The sequence below is a fragment of the Anopheles coustani genome, chromosome 2, assembly GCF_943734705.1.
Source record: "Anopheles coustani chromosome 2, idAnoCousDA_361_x.2, whole genome shotgun sequence".
NCBI classification, from domain to species: domain Eukaryota; kingdom Metazoa; phylum Arthropoda; class Insecta; order Diptera; family Culicidae; genus Anopheles; species Anopheles coustani.
In genome coordinates, this window is record NC_071289.1 from 35,048,770 (window position 1) to 35,062,428 (window position 13,659).

General features: G+C 45.2%; 1 protein-coding gene across 1 annotated transcript in view; it reads left to right on the forward strand.

Moving 5' to 3' along the window:
• Nucleotides 1-13,659, forward strand: part of LOC131262910 (cGMP-dependent 3',5'-cyclic phosphodiesterase-like) — a 49,349-nt gene that overhangs the window by 7,674 nt on the left and 28,016 nt on the right. Inside the window, exon 3 of the mRNA XM_058265008.1 lies at nt 7,037-7,132. Within this exon, the coding sequence (XP_058120991.1) occupies nt 7,037-7,132 (96 nt within the window). The remainder of the gene's footprint in view (nt 1-7,036; nt 7,133-13,659) is intronic.

The window sequence follows — 13,659 nt, forward strand, 5'->3', positions numbered from 1 at the left end:
CCAGCAAGCAATTGGAAGGTATGAAAAAATGTATGTAAAATGAAATTATTTTTTTCCAAAAAGGAAACCTACAACATTGGAACTAATTAGATAAGCGTCTTCATTAGGGTTCAAAATTAATTTCTTATTGCATTTTTTTTTTTTGCGAAATGGGTTTCCAGTTTTTAGCAACACAGTTTCGCTCTTCCCCCGCTTTAAGCGATTGTCCTAAGTGCGCCCATTATTAATTAAAGCACCCCGTCGGGTGTAAAGCCAACCGGGCCAGAGAAGCACGAACGCATCAAGAGTTGATACATCAATGTCTATTATCTCAAGACGTTACACTTCAAGCCGAACGATCCTTCAAACCGTTTTTGTGTGCCTCACAAGTGGGATCTTCATCTTCTCGCCCGGCTCGACCGCTTCCCAGGCCGGTTTGCATGCCACGAACCGGGGGCACCCTTTATACATTTATTTCGAAAGAATTTAAGAGCAAACCCAAGTGCCTGGCCGACCGCTTCGGCACGTTCCGCAGAGAGTGCGCTTTGCGTTTTTATTATCATCTTGGGTCGTTTCCTGGGAAAAGCCTGAAATGAAAAAGGGTACCTGCTTTGATGGGATGCGAAGAGATGCCTATCGATGAATCATTTCATAACCGTTACCATCGAGAACTCTGATGGCAGCGTCGGAGTCGTTTTGATCAACCAGTTATGCGTTGGAAATTTTCCTAGCCCTTGGTTTTTTTTTTGCGCTACGTTTTTCTTCCACTAGCCCATTCCGGTGGTGGTGTCGTGTTGAAGAAAAATGAGTATTTCCCGGTGATGGATAACATCATTTGATTGAGAGCAATCAGCTCGTTAGTTGTCGTGCCTTGGTTCAATTTATTTTTCTGTTCTCTTGTAGTGTCGTGTTGTGCCCTGATCAAACGTGATACATAACAACCACGGCAGGCGAATGTTACAGGAAAAGCTGTCCCTTTTGCTCCGGCACAGGGTGGCCGATCGATTAGATTTACGGCGGAATCTGTTCGTAGGTTGTTTTTGCACAAACAGTGGATATTCGTTGGGTTTGACAGCAGCTTTAATAAAAATATTCAAAATCGGCCGTATATTCTTCGTTACAACTATTCCAGATCATTGTAGAACATTTTGTTAGCTCCTGCCCCTACACGACCGGCAAGGTACAACCTCCTTTTCTGGGATACTGAGGATCAGTCACTGCTTACCCTTGGCTTGTATCCATTTCACCGCTGATTCCAGACACGTTTCACCCTTTCCCATCCAAAACTCAGAGCTTAGAGGGAGATATTAAGGGGAGATAAACGCTAGATTTGATGTGATTTGAGCCGTCAAACTCTCTCCCACTCTCTCTCCGAGGCAGAAAGGAACAGATACCGTATAATGCGATAATATTTCAAAATCTGTCAGTCACTTTTTTTCTTCACGCAGATACCCCTAGTTCTTCCGTCATTCATCCGCCCACATTGTGTGAGCGTTTTCCAAGTGCTGGGATGTGAATGGGGATGTTTTCCATTTTGTCTTCTTCTTTTTTGTTCTCCTCTGTCCGGTTCGGAAGTAGCTAGAAGTATTTATATACATACCGGCTGATGGAATGCTAAAAATGAAATATGAACGACAGCTCCAACAGTAAACTCTGCCTAGCATCATTGGTGGTCGAGTTAAACACGCTTGTGGTTATGGTGGTGCTTTACTTGGTGGATCAATGGTTTTCATCAAGTATAACAGTGTTTTTTTTTAACACAATATATTAAAATTTAAAAAAAATGTTTTCAGAATAACAAATTTTTGGTATGTACTGAAAATAACCGAAGTCGAAATTTAGATGTAAAACAAAACGTGGAAACTTTGAACAGTCAAAATTAATTCCTACTTCAAACGATAGACTTGTATATTTCCATCACGATGAAGATGAAACCGAATGAAATGTAGCTTCGATTTTGTTTTCAGCAACAACTTTTTCCCTTAAAAAAGCCACTTGAAATACCGGCCATTAATTAATCTTCTTCAAAACATCCAAACCATCCCAGCGTCCCCATCGTCAATGATACGACAATTTTCCCTATTTTCTCATCGTTTTTTCCGATCGCTGGGTATAATGTAATAAATAGTAAACCGGAGATGCTGCCGTCAACACCCATCGATTTGTTCTGTCACGTGCCGAACCCATCGTTGGGTGGAGGTGGAACCCCGTAGTGGCAAATGCCATGTGCACTATCGTTGACGAAAAGTGCAACGTAATCGAAGAAAGCACTGTGTATGGCCCGTGTAAGGGCAAGTTGTGCCATAATCATAACGATTTTCCATGTCTCGTTCGGTGTCGTAGGCATGGCTATTTCCTGAAGAAGCTGTATACGTGTTTTGAGCTACGCTTTGTAGTGAAACTGTATATTAAAAGAGAACATATTTTTCCAATGCTTGCAAAACTGGTTTGGCTTTCTGTGAAAATTTCGACTGTTATTTATATCATTCTCTGGAATAAAAAAATAACTTATGACGGCACTCTCGCTTGAATAGTGGTCAGCTTCGCGTGTGGCGCTAGTTTGCTGTTTGAAGGCGTGCCTTTTTTCCCAGAGCGAGCAAATGCCCCCTGGAAATTACTGTTACATATGGGCGTAGCATGCAACCGGTGGGTTTTGTTGTGGTCAGAGGGGGGTTATTTTTTATTACAGTTTGCAATCATCATTCTCCCAACCGGTCCTAACCCATGCCGTTGTGTATTGTGTAATAGATACTGGCTGACGTTGTCGACGGTTGGAAACTGTGTTTTGCGAATGCATGATCTAATTGAGAGTTGTATCTGATATTGCTGGATTTTGCTTTTCATTAGTTTTGCGAGCGAAGGTTTTTCTCGCTGAAAAATAATCCAATGCGCTGGTGTTCGCTTACTCCGTTTGAATAGTACCATTTCGCTTCATACCAACGTTGACTTTAATCTGCAGCATTTCAGTGACATTTCGGTATTTATGCAAGCAGGTGGTTTTGTGGCTTCCATAAAGCTACCACCACCTAGGAGGATAATCTTCCATCCGGTCGAAAGTCAAACGATTATTCATGATCGTCTCCCAACTGCTCACCGGTTAGATATCAGAGCAACTTTCATCGCCTGCTCTCTGACGCAAAGGTGCACGGGAAAGTTTAGGAAAATTTATGATCCCCCTCACCAACATCACAGTTCTCCGCAGTTCTCCATACTTTGAAGGGGAGCGTAGTATTCCCCTATCGTTCGGCATTTTTCTCATAAACGTTGTCAAAAACATTTCTTCACCGTCGCACTTCCGGTTCCGGGATCCTCGCAAACCTTTCGCCGCCGGGAGACGTTAAGACTAGATTGCGAACGAACCGATACCGACCGGACGTGTCTGGCTAAACAGGGGCGCAATTTTGGTACCCTGCCAGGGCGCACTGTCGGGCTCTATTTTCAACTCTAATTTCCATTCGGGTTCGCATTTCAAAAGCTTGCTGCACGGCGAAGTGTTTCAGACGAAGGCAGGGGCAGGGTGCGGTCCTTTTGCGCCATTCAACCACCCCACGGCGTGAATAACTGGCCTGATGAACAACGTGCCATAGTATGCTTTCAGTGTGGTACTTGTGATTTTCTCACACCCATTTCCCGAGTGTGTGAGCCTCCAGAAACACAGACTGTGAGTTCTTTCTTTGTCCCCCCCTTTTTTTTCCTACCATCCTTCCGGTTTGTGTTCCAAGGATGCTTTTTCCTTTCTCTGGAAGCTTCAACCGGTTGGTTGTTGCTGGTTCTCTTGTTCGTTTGTGCCCGAGGGGTTTGCTTTCTAAAATAGTTTCCCAACCGTTCAAGGGGGAAAAAGGAGAAGATGGTAAACTTTTTACCTTGAGCTAAGGATCCGCAAGTGGTTAAGCAGGACAATGCTAAACAGGAGTGTAATTGAGCGGTATAATCATGCGAAAGAATTTTAATACCCATTCCATAAGTAGGGTGGGTTTTTTCCGAAAGACAAAACGATAGCATAATGGTTTGGAACATTGAAACAATTCCAATCTACGATTTTCTATGATAAAAAGTTTCATGCTCTGTTTGAAGATGATTTTGATCTCACCGCCTACTTTCACCGCACCACTCCGGACGTCTGCTCTCCATTTGACTTGCTTTGATTTATAGGCCCGGTGCCGGTTGTCGAACCGAAAAGTGGCAGCCAGTGATTTGGGACCCATAAATCAACCCTGCCTTTTGCGTATGAACCACACATTTCGACTCAGTTTTTGGGCCGAGCAAAACGCCGGCAAAGGCCAGATGAAGATGTCAGCAGGGTGTACGGTACTATTTCGCCATTCCTGTTCGGCCTACGTGGCAAAAATTAAATCCGGACTCCACCGACGTCGGTCGATCGGTCTACTACTTGGTATGGCAAGGGGTGCGTCACGATGTTACGAGCTCACGCACAAGCGTCACGAGATGAGTCGGGCTTAATAACGAAGCAGAGCGAATGGGAGTATTCATTTTTTCCCCGACTCGCCTCATACAAGCACATGGAAAATGAAACGGAAACCGTACGGAGAAGCGCCCGGTCGCAGATGATTCCCAACCGATGCTCACGTCGATGAATGCCAGATTGGATCGGATAATTTTGCCGCATGCTTGCGCGCCGGAGTCACGATTGCTGTAATATGAGCTGAAGCTTCCATGCCAAAGATGGGGTATTTTTCCTCCGATGAACTAGAAGTCGCATACACACACACAGCCTCGAACAACGTGGACTGCATTCGCTTGCCGACAGCAAAACCACACCGCAGTAATCTTCCCAAAAATGTATTGAGCATGCAGAGCGTGTGCCACTTTGGATCAGTAATGTTCCAGTTCCTTCGTCCTTCGATCGATCGCAGATGCTAGTAGTCCTGTTTATGTGTGTGTGTGTTTGCAAATGTTGTGTGTTGGTCGATTTATATGAAGCGAGAAGCGTCTGTGTCTTGCATTTTAAAAGCGTGTGGAGTCGTTTTGGCGGTTGGCGGAAAATTTGCGATGAGATTTTTATTTTCAATCTCAGGCGTGCGTAAAATCTTTTTCGAAACTCGCGTTAACGTCTCCCCGTACCCGCCCCCTGGGGGGGCGCTTGGTGGTAACGTTCGACTAACGAGCGACGAGCCGAAAACCGGCCGAAAAGAAAAACATTTTATAAAACCGTCATTACGTCTCATCATCTGTGGTCAACCTTCTTCGGGCTTCGGGCTTCGGAAGGATATTTGCCTCCCGATACGGAATTTCGGCGGGCTCCTCGGAGCGTCCCGGAACGTTGGAGGGCATCTATTTTTCCTCATTATCTCGCGCGCGCGTTGTTTGTCGACCGGAGTGATGAAGGTCGACAAGGGGCTTCGGCGCGAACCCACAAGACGGAGACGGTCCCAAAAGCCAGTCCCTCCATGGCGGAGGAAGAAAGAGATAGAGTAGCAAAAAAAAAAGAACCAGCCAGTTTGAATAAGCCCTAATCCCTGGCGAAAAAGTTTCCAATTTATGCGAATTATTTTCCATTAGCAAACATAAAACTGGTCCTCCTTCGGTCCGTCATTTCGTGGCGCTGCGTTTGAAAGACCCTAGAGGATTAACGCGTTCCGGGCTGAGCTTTGTCATTAGACCGATAAGAACGATGGGCCGGGCGGCCAAAAATGGATACAAGGGTTTTTGAGTGATGCGCCGGGCAACGACCGTTTTGAAAGCCGTTGGTGAGGCGCTGCTTCCCCTTTCGAGCTGTTGTCTTATGCTATGATGAGTGATTGGTTGGTTTAACTCTTGGATCGTTGCTTGTCTTGCGGAAAACCATTGTTGAGTTTTATTGAGCCGGTTGCTAAACGCACTTTATTTAATTACCGAAGTGGTCACGCGCTATGAAACGCTTTGTAGTCGTTTGTTACAGGAATTTTCATTATGCTAAAATCATAAAGAAACTCCGGCAGTGTTAAATTGAAATCATCTGGTTAGTGAACGTAATGGAATGGAGTTCTTTGAAGTCCCTGATCGGATCAATGTTACTTTGTAATTCTGCATATATTTTATGGCGTTTGAAATATTTCCGAGGAACGTTGAAAGTACACTTTATTTCGCTTTTTTCAATTAAGTTGTTAATTTTTTATTATTATCAGTTACTCATTACCGACAGTATGCAATGAATTTAGAATTGAGTGAATTGATTTTCTATGAAATTTGTCAACGTATCGTTTGACACTTCGGAATAAAAACTTCGTATGACTGATAATTCGATTCTTATCCTAGAAAAATAGAATTATGAAAGCGTTTACAGCTTCTTTGAACTCAAATGCGCTTATCTTCTTACTGACACCCACGTTGCACAACAACAAACAACATCCCAACAACTCCTACAGAAGCAAAATTTCTTGTGAAAAGCCTTTGAACAACCCATGGACATGTGTTTTCCAACTAAGTTGTCCGGGGGATCATAAAAATGTATCTTGACAATATCGTTCGTGTTGTGTTTGTCATGACGAATAAATGGGAGGACCCAATGGAAGCGTCCGTCATGCAAAAGCTGGGAAGAAAGAATGTGATCTGCCCACTGCTTGAACCTTATAGTCCGTCCGTTGTGATGGTGCTCTGCCGGGTCGTACCGGTCGACCGTCATCCATCAACTGCAAACCGTCGGCCGGCGACTAAATCACGCAGAAAATAATCCATTTCATCCCGACCACAACGGGGGCCGTTCCCGAGGGGGGTTGGAGTGTGCGCTTGAACTACTGGACCTCACAGGAGATCCTCACCGTCATCATGCATTTCATGCGTGCGATGGTGACATGATACCGGACAAAATGAGCTTCCGGAAACGGGTTCCGTGTGTACTTTAGAAGATCCATCCGGGTGGTTCCGCTTCATCGTCCGAGCATGTGATTGGTTCGTTGATTATAGCATAGAAAGGAGCTCTACCAGGACGATACTATGATACATGGTTTTAACCATTTTAATTAACAAACGGGATAATAGTACGCTATGGAAGGGATGTAATTATGGATTACATGAAAATTGCCAATATTTAACTGTTTTCCTTTTTTTTTCTCCGCAGATTAATTCGACACATTTTCGCAGCGGCTCGCACCATAATGGATACCCGTTCGTTATAGATGATCTGAATAAGGACTTTTCCGAGGTGATCGAAATGGTAAGTAACTGGTATTTAAAGTACATACATATGTTTTTATTATTAAAATTAAATAGATGTAAAATGTAAAAAATATTTTATATTGGCTTTTACCAATGTAAAATATGCTGTTTTTCAATGCATAACATCAATTTGTTAGCACTCGCCCTTTTCTACCCCTTTCTGAATTGGTTTTCAAAATAAATCATTCATTCCGTTCGCCCGTTTGCGTTGACAGATTTCCCTGTAAAATTTAATGCATTCGGACAAATGCCGCAAAGCGACACCGCGGTCGACCGCTTAAAGATGCGGGATGATCGTGAAATATTGTCCAGTAGCTGCTGCGTCACTGACTGAACCCGGCATCACCATGCCGGCGAAGAAGCTCAATGTCAGGGACGAAAGTTGAAGTTGAAACCCGCCGTCACCGGTTTTTCAAGGACAGCATCGTTTGGCAGCGTTCCAATCGAAGAAAAAGGGAAACGTCCACAGACTACATCGCCTTTCCTTTGCTGTAAATTGTAGCAATTCTTCTGGCGTAACTCGTGGCGTGTGCGACGATTCGGGTGGGAAAAGTGGTCGACCGAAGAAGGGTGGCCAAGCGGAGGGGAGTAAAACGAATATTATCTCGTCCCAGACTGGGGTTGAATGGGGTGGGAAACCCGAATGCGCTAGAGTGTAGAGTGGTTTCATTTCAATCCCCCCGTGGACTTCTTCGAGCAGAAAGAGCGAACGAGAGAAAGAGAGAGGAGAGACTGTGGATTGGTTCATATTCCTCGCCCGTTCGTGCCGGTGGAGGCGCCTGGTGGTTTATGGAATCAATTTGGCCCCACCATGGTGGCGCTCGATCATATGCCTCCCATTGGCGTTCGACTCGACGTTACGGGAGGTGTTATCAATAACCGCTCGGCGACACCGGAGTAACCGGTTTGGCTGGTGGTGAAAATGTGATCGTGATGTGGCGTTCGGGGTGGCACGCGAGTCTCGTTTGCCATAAAAAACCGACCGAAGTGCAATTTCGAGCGTGCGCCAAAAGTGCCCCCGTTAATGCGTATCATCAATTTTCGCATATTTTGATATATGAAAATATGTAAAAAAAAGGAAACTCCAACCGGTACATCTCGTCGGGTTTAACGAGCACCACCGACAGAAAAACAAACGAACGTCGGTTGGGGATTCGCTGATGTCAAAAAGGGGTAAAGACTGGCGTTGGTCCTCCTGGTTGGTGAAGGAGGAGGACCCGGTAGGTACGGTAGAACGATAAAATCGCAAAGATGCCATCGTTTGGTGACGGGATTGTGTGCCACTTTTTTCTTCGCTCGTACTGCACTTTGCAAGTGCCTTTCGAACGATTAACCGATTCGATGACACGCGGAATCGGATCGATCTATTTTTGGTTCATTGACCGTTTTCGGTGAACTGTAGATGTGATATTCTTTATTTCAGACGGCGTCAAAGGGGTGATAAACAATGTCTTGAGACGACAACCGACGGTGACCTTAAACAAAATAAAATAGTAACGTTTGCAGATATGAGTGATGAGTTATTTAGAATAAGTGTCTTCATATCAAAACATCCTCCAACGTGTCGAAAGGTGCACGATGCGCTTGTGTGCTTTTAATACGTGGTAATGGCAGGGAACACGTTCGAATCCAATCAACAGAAAAGCTCTTGCATGCGCGCCCCGGTGACACCCTTTAAGTAAAGCCGTGTCCGCCCAACACACACACACTCGAGTCCGGTATTTAGTTTCATCCCGCGTTGCGTTGCGCTGTGTAAATTGTGTGTGAAATATAATATTTATTGCTATGCCACTGCCAACTGTCTGAGCAGTTGCTGCGGTTGCGTCCGAAGCAGGTTCCACAAAGGCGCCCACCGGTAACTCACCGGGAAACTATTAGCCAGATGGTCCGCGTGTGTCCTGTTCGCGCCAATCTCATAGACGGCCCACTCCCCGGAGGATTCCGTGAGATAGTTGAGTAGGTAGCGATGCTAGCGCACACGCCATGCGGTTCCACACTCCCTCGTGTGTAGCAAGGATTGGGGCACGTGGCCGAAGCGCTTTTGGGTGCGCTCGCGTAGGGAGAACGAGGTGGAAGCTCACTCAACGACCGGCAACGACATGCAACGACGACGAATCCTTTCCCACCACCGGAGCCGGTGCGTTCAACAGCGCACCCAATAGCACAAACACAACGACACCAGACTAGTGGAGGCATCCGTTTTCCCTCTCCACGAGCACAGGCACACAGCCCACCTGCCACGCGCCGTGCTAGGGCTGAGTTTAGCTGGAATTTAATCGCAAATTGGATCCCACATTAACGCAAACCGCCATGAAATGAGATTCCGGTATAGAGAGGAGGGAATTTTTCGATATTTCTTCCACCTCACTGCACTCGCCTCGGGCGGCCTGAAGGAAGGAGCGGTTCTCGAGCGCTTGGTTCGTCGTTTTGGCTTTGCTGCTTCAATGGTCACCGAGCTTTACCAGCCCGGAATGGGGTTTCGGTTCAGTTTGCGGGCGCCTTAGGTAAGGGATTTCCACTTACCATAAATTGTAAATTAATGATCTATAGATTTGGTTTCGTAGGTCTTGGGTCTTGTTTATGTTCTTTTACCTTAATAAGCATTGTTTTGTATGTTTTCCTATCGTACGAGGAATCTCTCAATAGAACGTTATCTTATGTAGTGTTGGGTCAAGTAACTTTTTTTTAAGGTTCTGTGCTATGCTACTACGTACACAAGTTTATTGTAGTGTTGTGCCTTATAACTCTTCAAGAGAGATTAATTCATATGAATCATTTTCCTAAGATTCATTCAGATGGATTCATGAATCTTCTGAGATTGGAAACTTAATACGTTGATGTATCTTTCGAAACCCTAATGAATTTTACATGAATCTTTCACGAATCTTCATGATTGTTTCATTAGTGTGGATCAAGCGGCAATAAAAAAGATTCCTCTTTTCCCAGTTTTTTTTTGCGTTACTTCTCTGTTCTTAACATTATTGAATCTTTGGGAATTATGAATCCCTCATTAAAAGATTCATGATTCTCAAAAAAGAAGCAAAGTGTCGTTTGGAATCGTGAATCGGAATCGGAATTACACCACTCTGGTTTATTATGGTGTACTTTTGTGGTAGCACTGTAAACTGTCATACAACATTTGTTCAGTATCAACATTAGATTTTAAGTGATTTTATTTCACTTTTACTTGTATTGTATAACTTCAGTTGTTGATAGTTATTCAAAATTATGTGCATAATGTTTATGTGAATCACTTATAAATTTGTTTCTATGGTCCTTACAAAACATAGTCGTAATTCACAATCAGTGTATGAAAATTCACTCTAAATTATGCTTGACGAATGCCGATATACAAGGAGTTCGTATAATTGCTATTTGGTATAAGAGGGGAAAATTATTTTTCTCCAACTTCCACCAGTCAAAAGGAGTTATACACTTTATTTTCATGACTGCATGGCACTTTATTGTGCTACCACAATTTGTTTTCAACGTGTTTTGGGTAGCACAGTAGCACACGACCCAACACTAGTTATATGCTTTTATTGCTCCTTTACTTTCTCTCCATCATTCCTGTTTTCTCAGAAAATGTTAAAGCTTTATTACACTGACTGGTGGCAGCGAAAACTACCCTCGGTGGGAAATATTATATCCATCCAATAATTTATGTGCCCTTCCGTTCGCGAGTAAATCCTCTTTCCATTAGCATTTTTTTTTTTATCCACACGGATTATGCAATGTATTTTTGTTTTTTACTTTTAAGTTCCATTTCATCCCATTGAAGTACCAACATCTAGACGATGGACTTTTTTCGGAGTTTTTGTTTGTTAAATACTTTTCATCTCTCATCCCCTAAGCTTTGAAGGGGAACAGTATTACGCAAACGGACTGCCGGCAACAACGGGTGGCAACCGGCAGTGTGAAGCTGGCGGAATAATTAATAACCAGGGAAAAAGTTTGGAGATACTTCCTTCTTTTTGAGCGAAAAAGTGGCCTAAGCGAAAAATACCACTACGCTAACCAAACACCGACTTGCTTTCCTACCTTTCCACGGTTGCGAACTTTGGCATGTTTGTGCGTGTGGTTCTTTGTTTTTTCTTGTGCCCTTTTGTTTTCACCTCTTGCCTCCTCGTGCCGGTTGGTGGTTGAAGCTTTTAATTTCTGTTTTCCGCTCCCGTTTTCCCGAACATCCGGGGCAATAAAAGACGTGGGCCACTTCCACCCCCACACTACGACGACGCTTCACCCGTGGTATTCGCATAAATTATGTCTCGACTTAGGGCAAGGGAGAGTTACGTGGGGGAGGGAGGGATCCGGTTAGTCGTCGAATAAATCGCAGCATCTCAATTTAATGGGCTGGAAGCTATAAATAATGTGCAACGTACGCCATGCAAATGTTACTGACTCCAGTGGAAAACCCAGTGCGAAAGCTCTAAACACGACGCTGCAGCTGAAAGATTCAAATGAATTCCGTACGAATTCGGCCGGGCATGCTGTGGAGCTGGCGGTGGACTTTATTTATTTGATCAATCTTAAACTAACAATTACGCTCGAAGCGCATTCCTTCCCAAGGGTTTGTGTTTCTAAATTTGATTATTTCAACAATTACACGCAATGCCATCCGGTGCATCCTCAACCGCAGCGAACGGTCTTCCTTTTGCCAGATGTTGCCAGCGCGCCCGACCTCGGATGCGGATACGTTCCGTACGACGAAAGCGCGTTGTCTTTTCCTTCGACATGCTGTCGAGCTTGTTCCACGAGCCAGGCGGTAGCAACAAGTGCACTTTTGATGCGGGAACCATCATCTTCCAGCCCGGTTCGAGATGTCTCCGGCGGGCATCCCCCACTTATTGCATCTTTCGCCACCTGAACGAGCTAAACTCCCGCAGGTAAATGGATATCAAGATGGTCGCTCTGGCCTTTTCCTTCGCCAAGGTGTTCACCATCACGCCGAGGTACACTACTGCCCCGGGAACGGTGTACGACCGACACGCTGGCTTCGGGGGCTAGCTCTTAAGTACCATCCGTAGCCACTCTTTCTGTTTCCTCCCTCTTCGCCGAGGAGCATCGGCTTCACATCCTGGCTTCACGCCGGAGATTGTTCTTACACAATGCACCCAGCGACTCGGTTAATCGCACCGTTTTATCTAGCACATAGCTTTACCCATCCCCCGGCTCGGCTTCGGTCTCTTCCAGGCCGCTTCTTGTTATCTTCAGCGTGACGCATTTCTTTGGCGGACTGTTTTTTGTGTGGAGCGCGATGCTTTTTCCCTTGGGTTTCCGTAGACGGCGGCTTGGTGGCGTTCGTTGTGATGTTGCTGTGGCGTGAAATATGATAACAATTTGCAAGTCTTTCCCCCCTCCCGTCCCCTCATTCCACCTACCCTGGATGCTGCTAGCAGCGGAAAGGTTTGTTGCCACCCGGAAGAATCCTCCCAAATGTGACAAGTTTCTGAGTGTGTGTGGAGGGCGAAAGGGCCACGGCAGTAGTACCATTTCCGCTTAATACCAAATAAACTGCAGATGGTACCGGCATGGCGTTGCACGCCCTCCGCTGGGGACGGGAAATTGTGGCAAGAAAAACCGTGATTTATGTCATCATCTTCAAGCGCTCCATTTTTATTGATGTATTAAGACGAATTACGTGCAAGCTTAGCCTCCCACCGGAGGATCTTAACCACGCAGTGCCCGAGCCAGGCATGCCGTCCTTCCCGAGGCTAAATTCGTGCTAAATTTCTCGGGAATGATTTTATTTTAAGATTATCCTTGAAATGCGTCACCAAAACGACATTGTCACAACGATGACGAAATACGTCTGTGACTCACTCGGCAAACGTACGAGATGTCATGTTTGGAGTCGTCGTCACCTACCCCCCAAGCCAGAAAGCTCGGATTTCACAATTGCGTACACAATTAGCTCAGTGACGGGCGGGCGCTTTGGGGGTTTATTTATTTTAGAGAAGATTTTTTCCCGTTGAAACGAACACAGGGGGAGAGTATTTCGTCATGCGAAATGCATTTGGGTCGCGTACGTGAGTCACTGTACTAAACACCTCGCGGTAGTGATAATTAAAACCGTCTCGCTACCTTTACCAGCAGTTACCAACGACGCTAACTCTAAACAACGTCATGTTCCGATCGGAGACATTTTCCACGTGGCGTTAATCACGCATCGATTTCGTCGCGAGCGCGCTCTTCCCTTCGGATCGGATTTCTGATGTAATTCTGGTACGAAGAAGGAAAGACTGTATAGATGTCGACGCACTGCGGGATCGGGAAGGTCGAGTCGCGTTTGCTTTCGGTTAGTAAGCTTTGGAAACGTACGGTGCTTCCGTGAGGGCCAGGGGAGTGCCTGCTCTGCATTGCGGTCGGTACAAAATTTCCTAACTTCTTATCTTATCTTATCCGTTATCCCCCGCTGGGCGTGTTGAGATTTGGTGGAGAACACTTTAAAGGTTTGGGTACTTACGGGATCGGACAATTATTCACCCTTGTCCTAATGTCCGTTGCGCAGCTTTAAGAGAAACA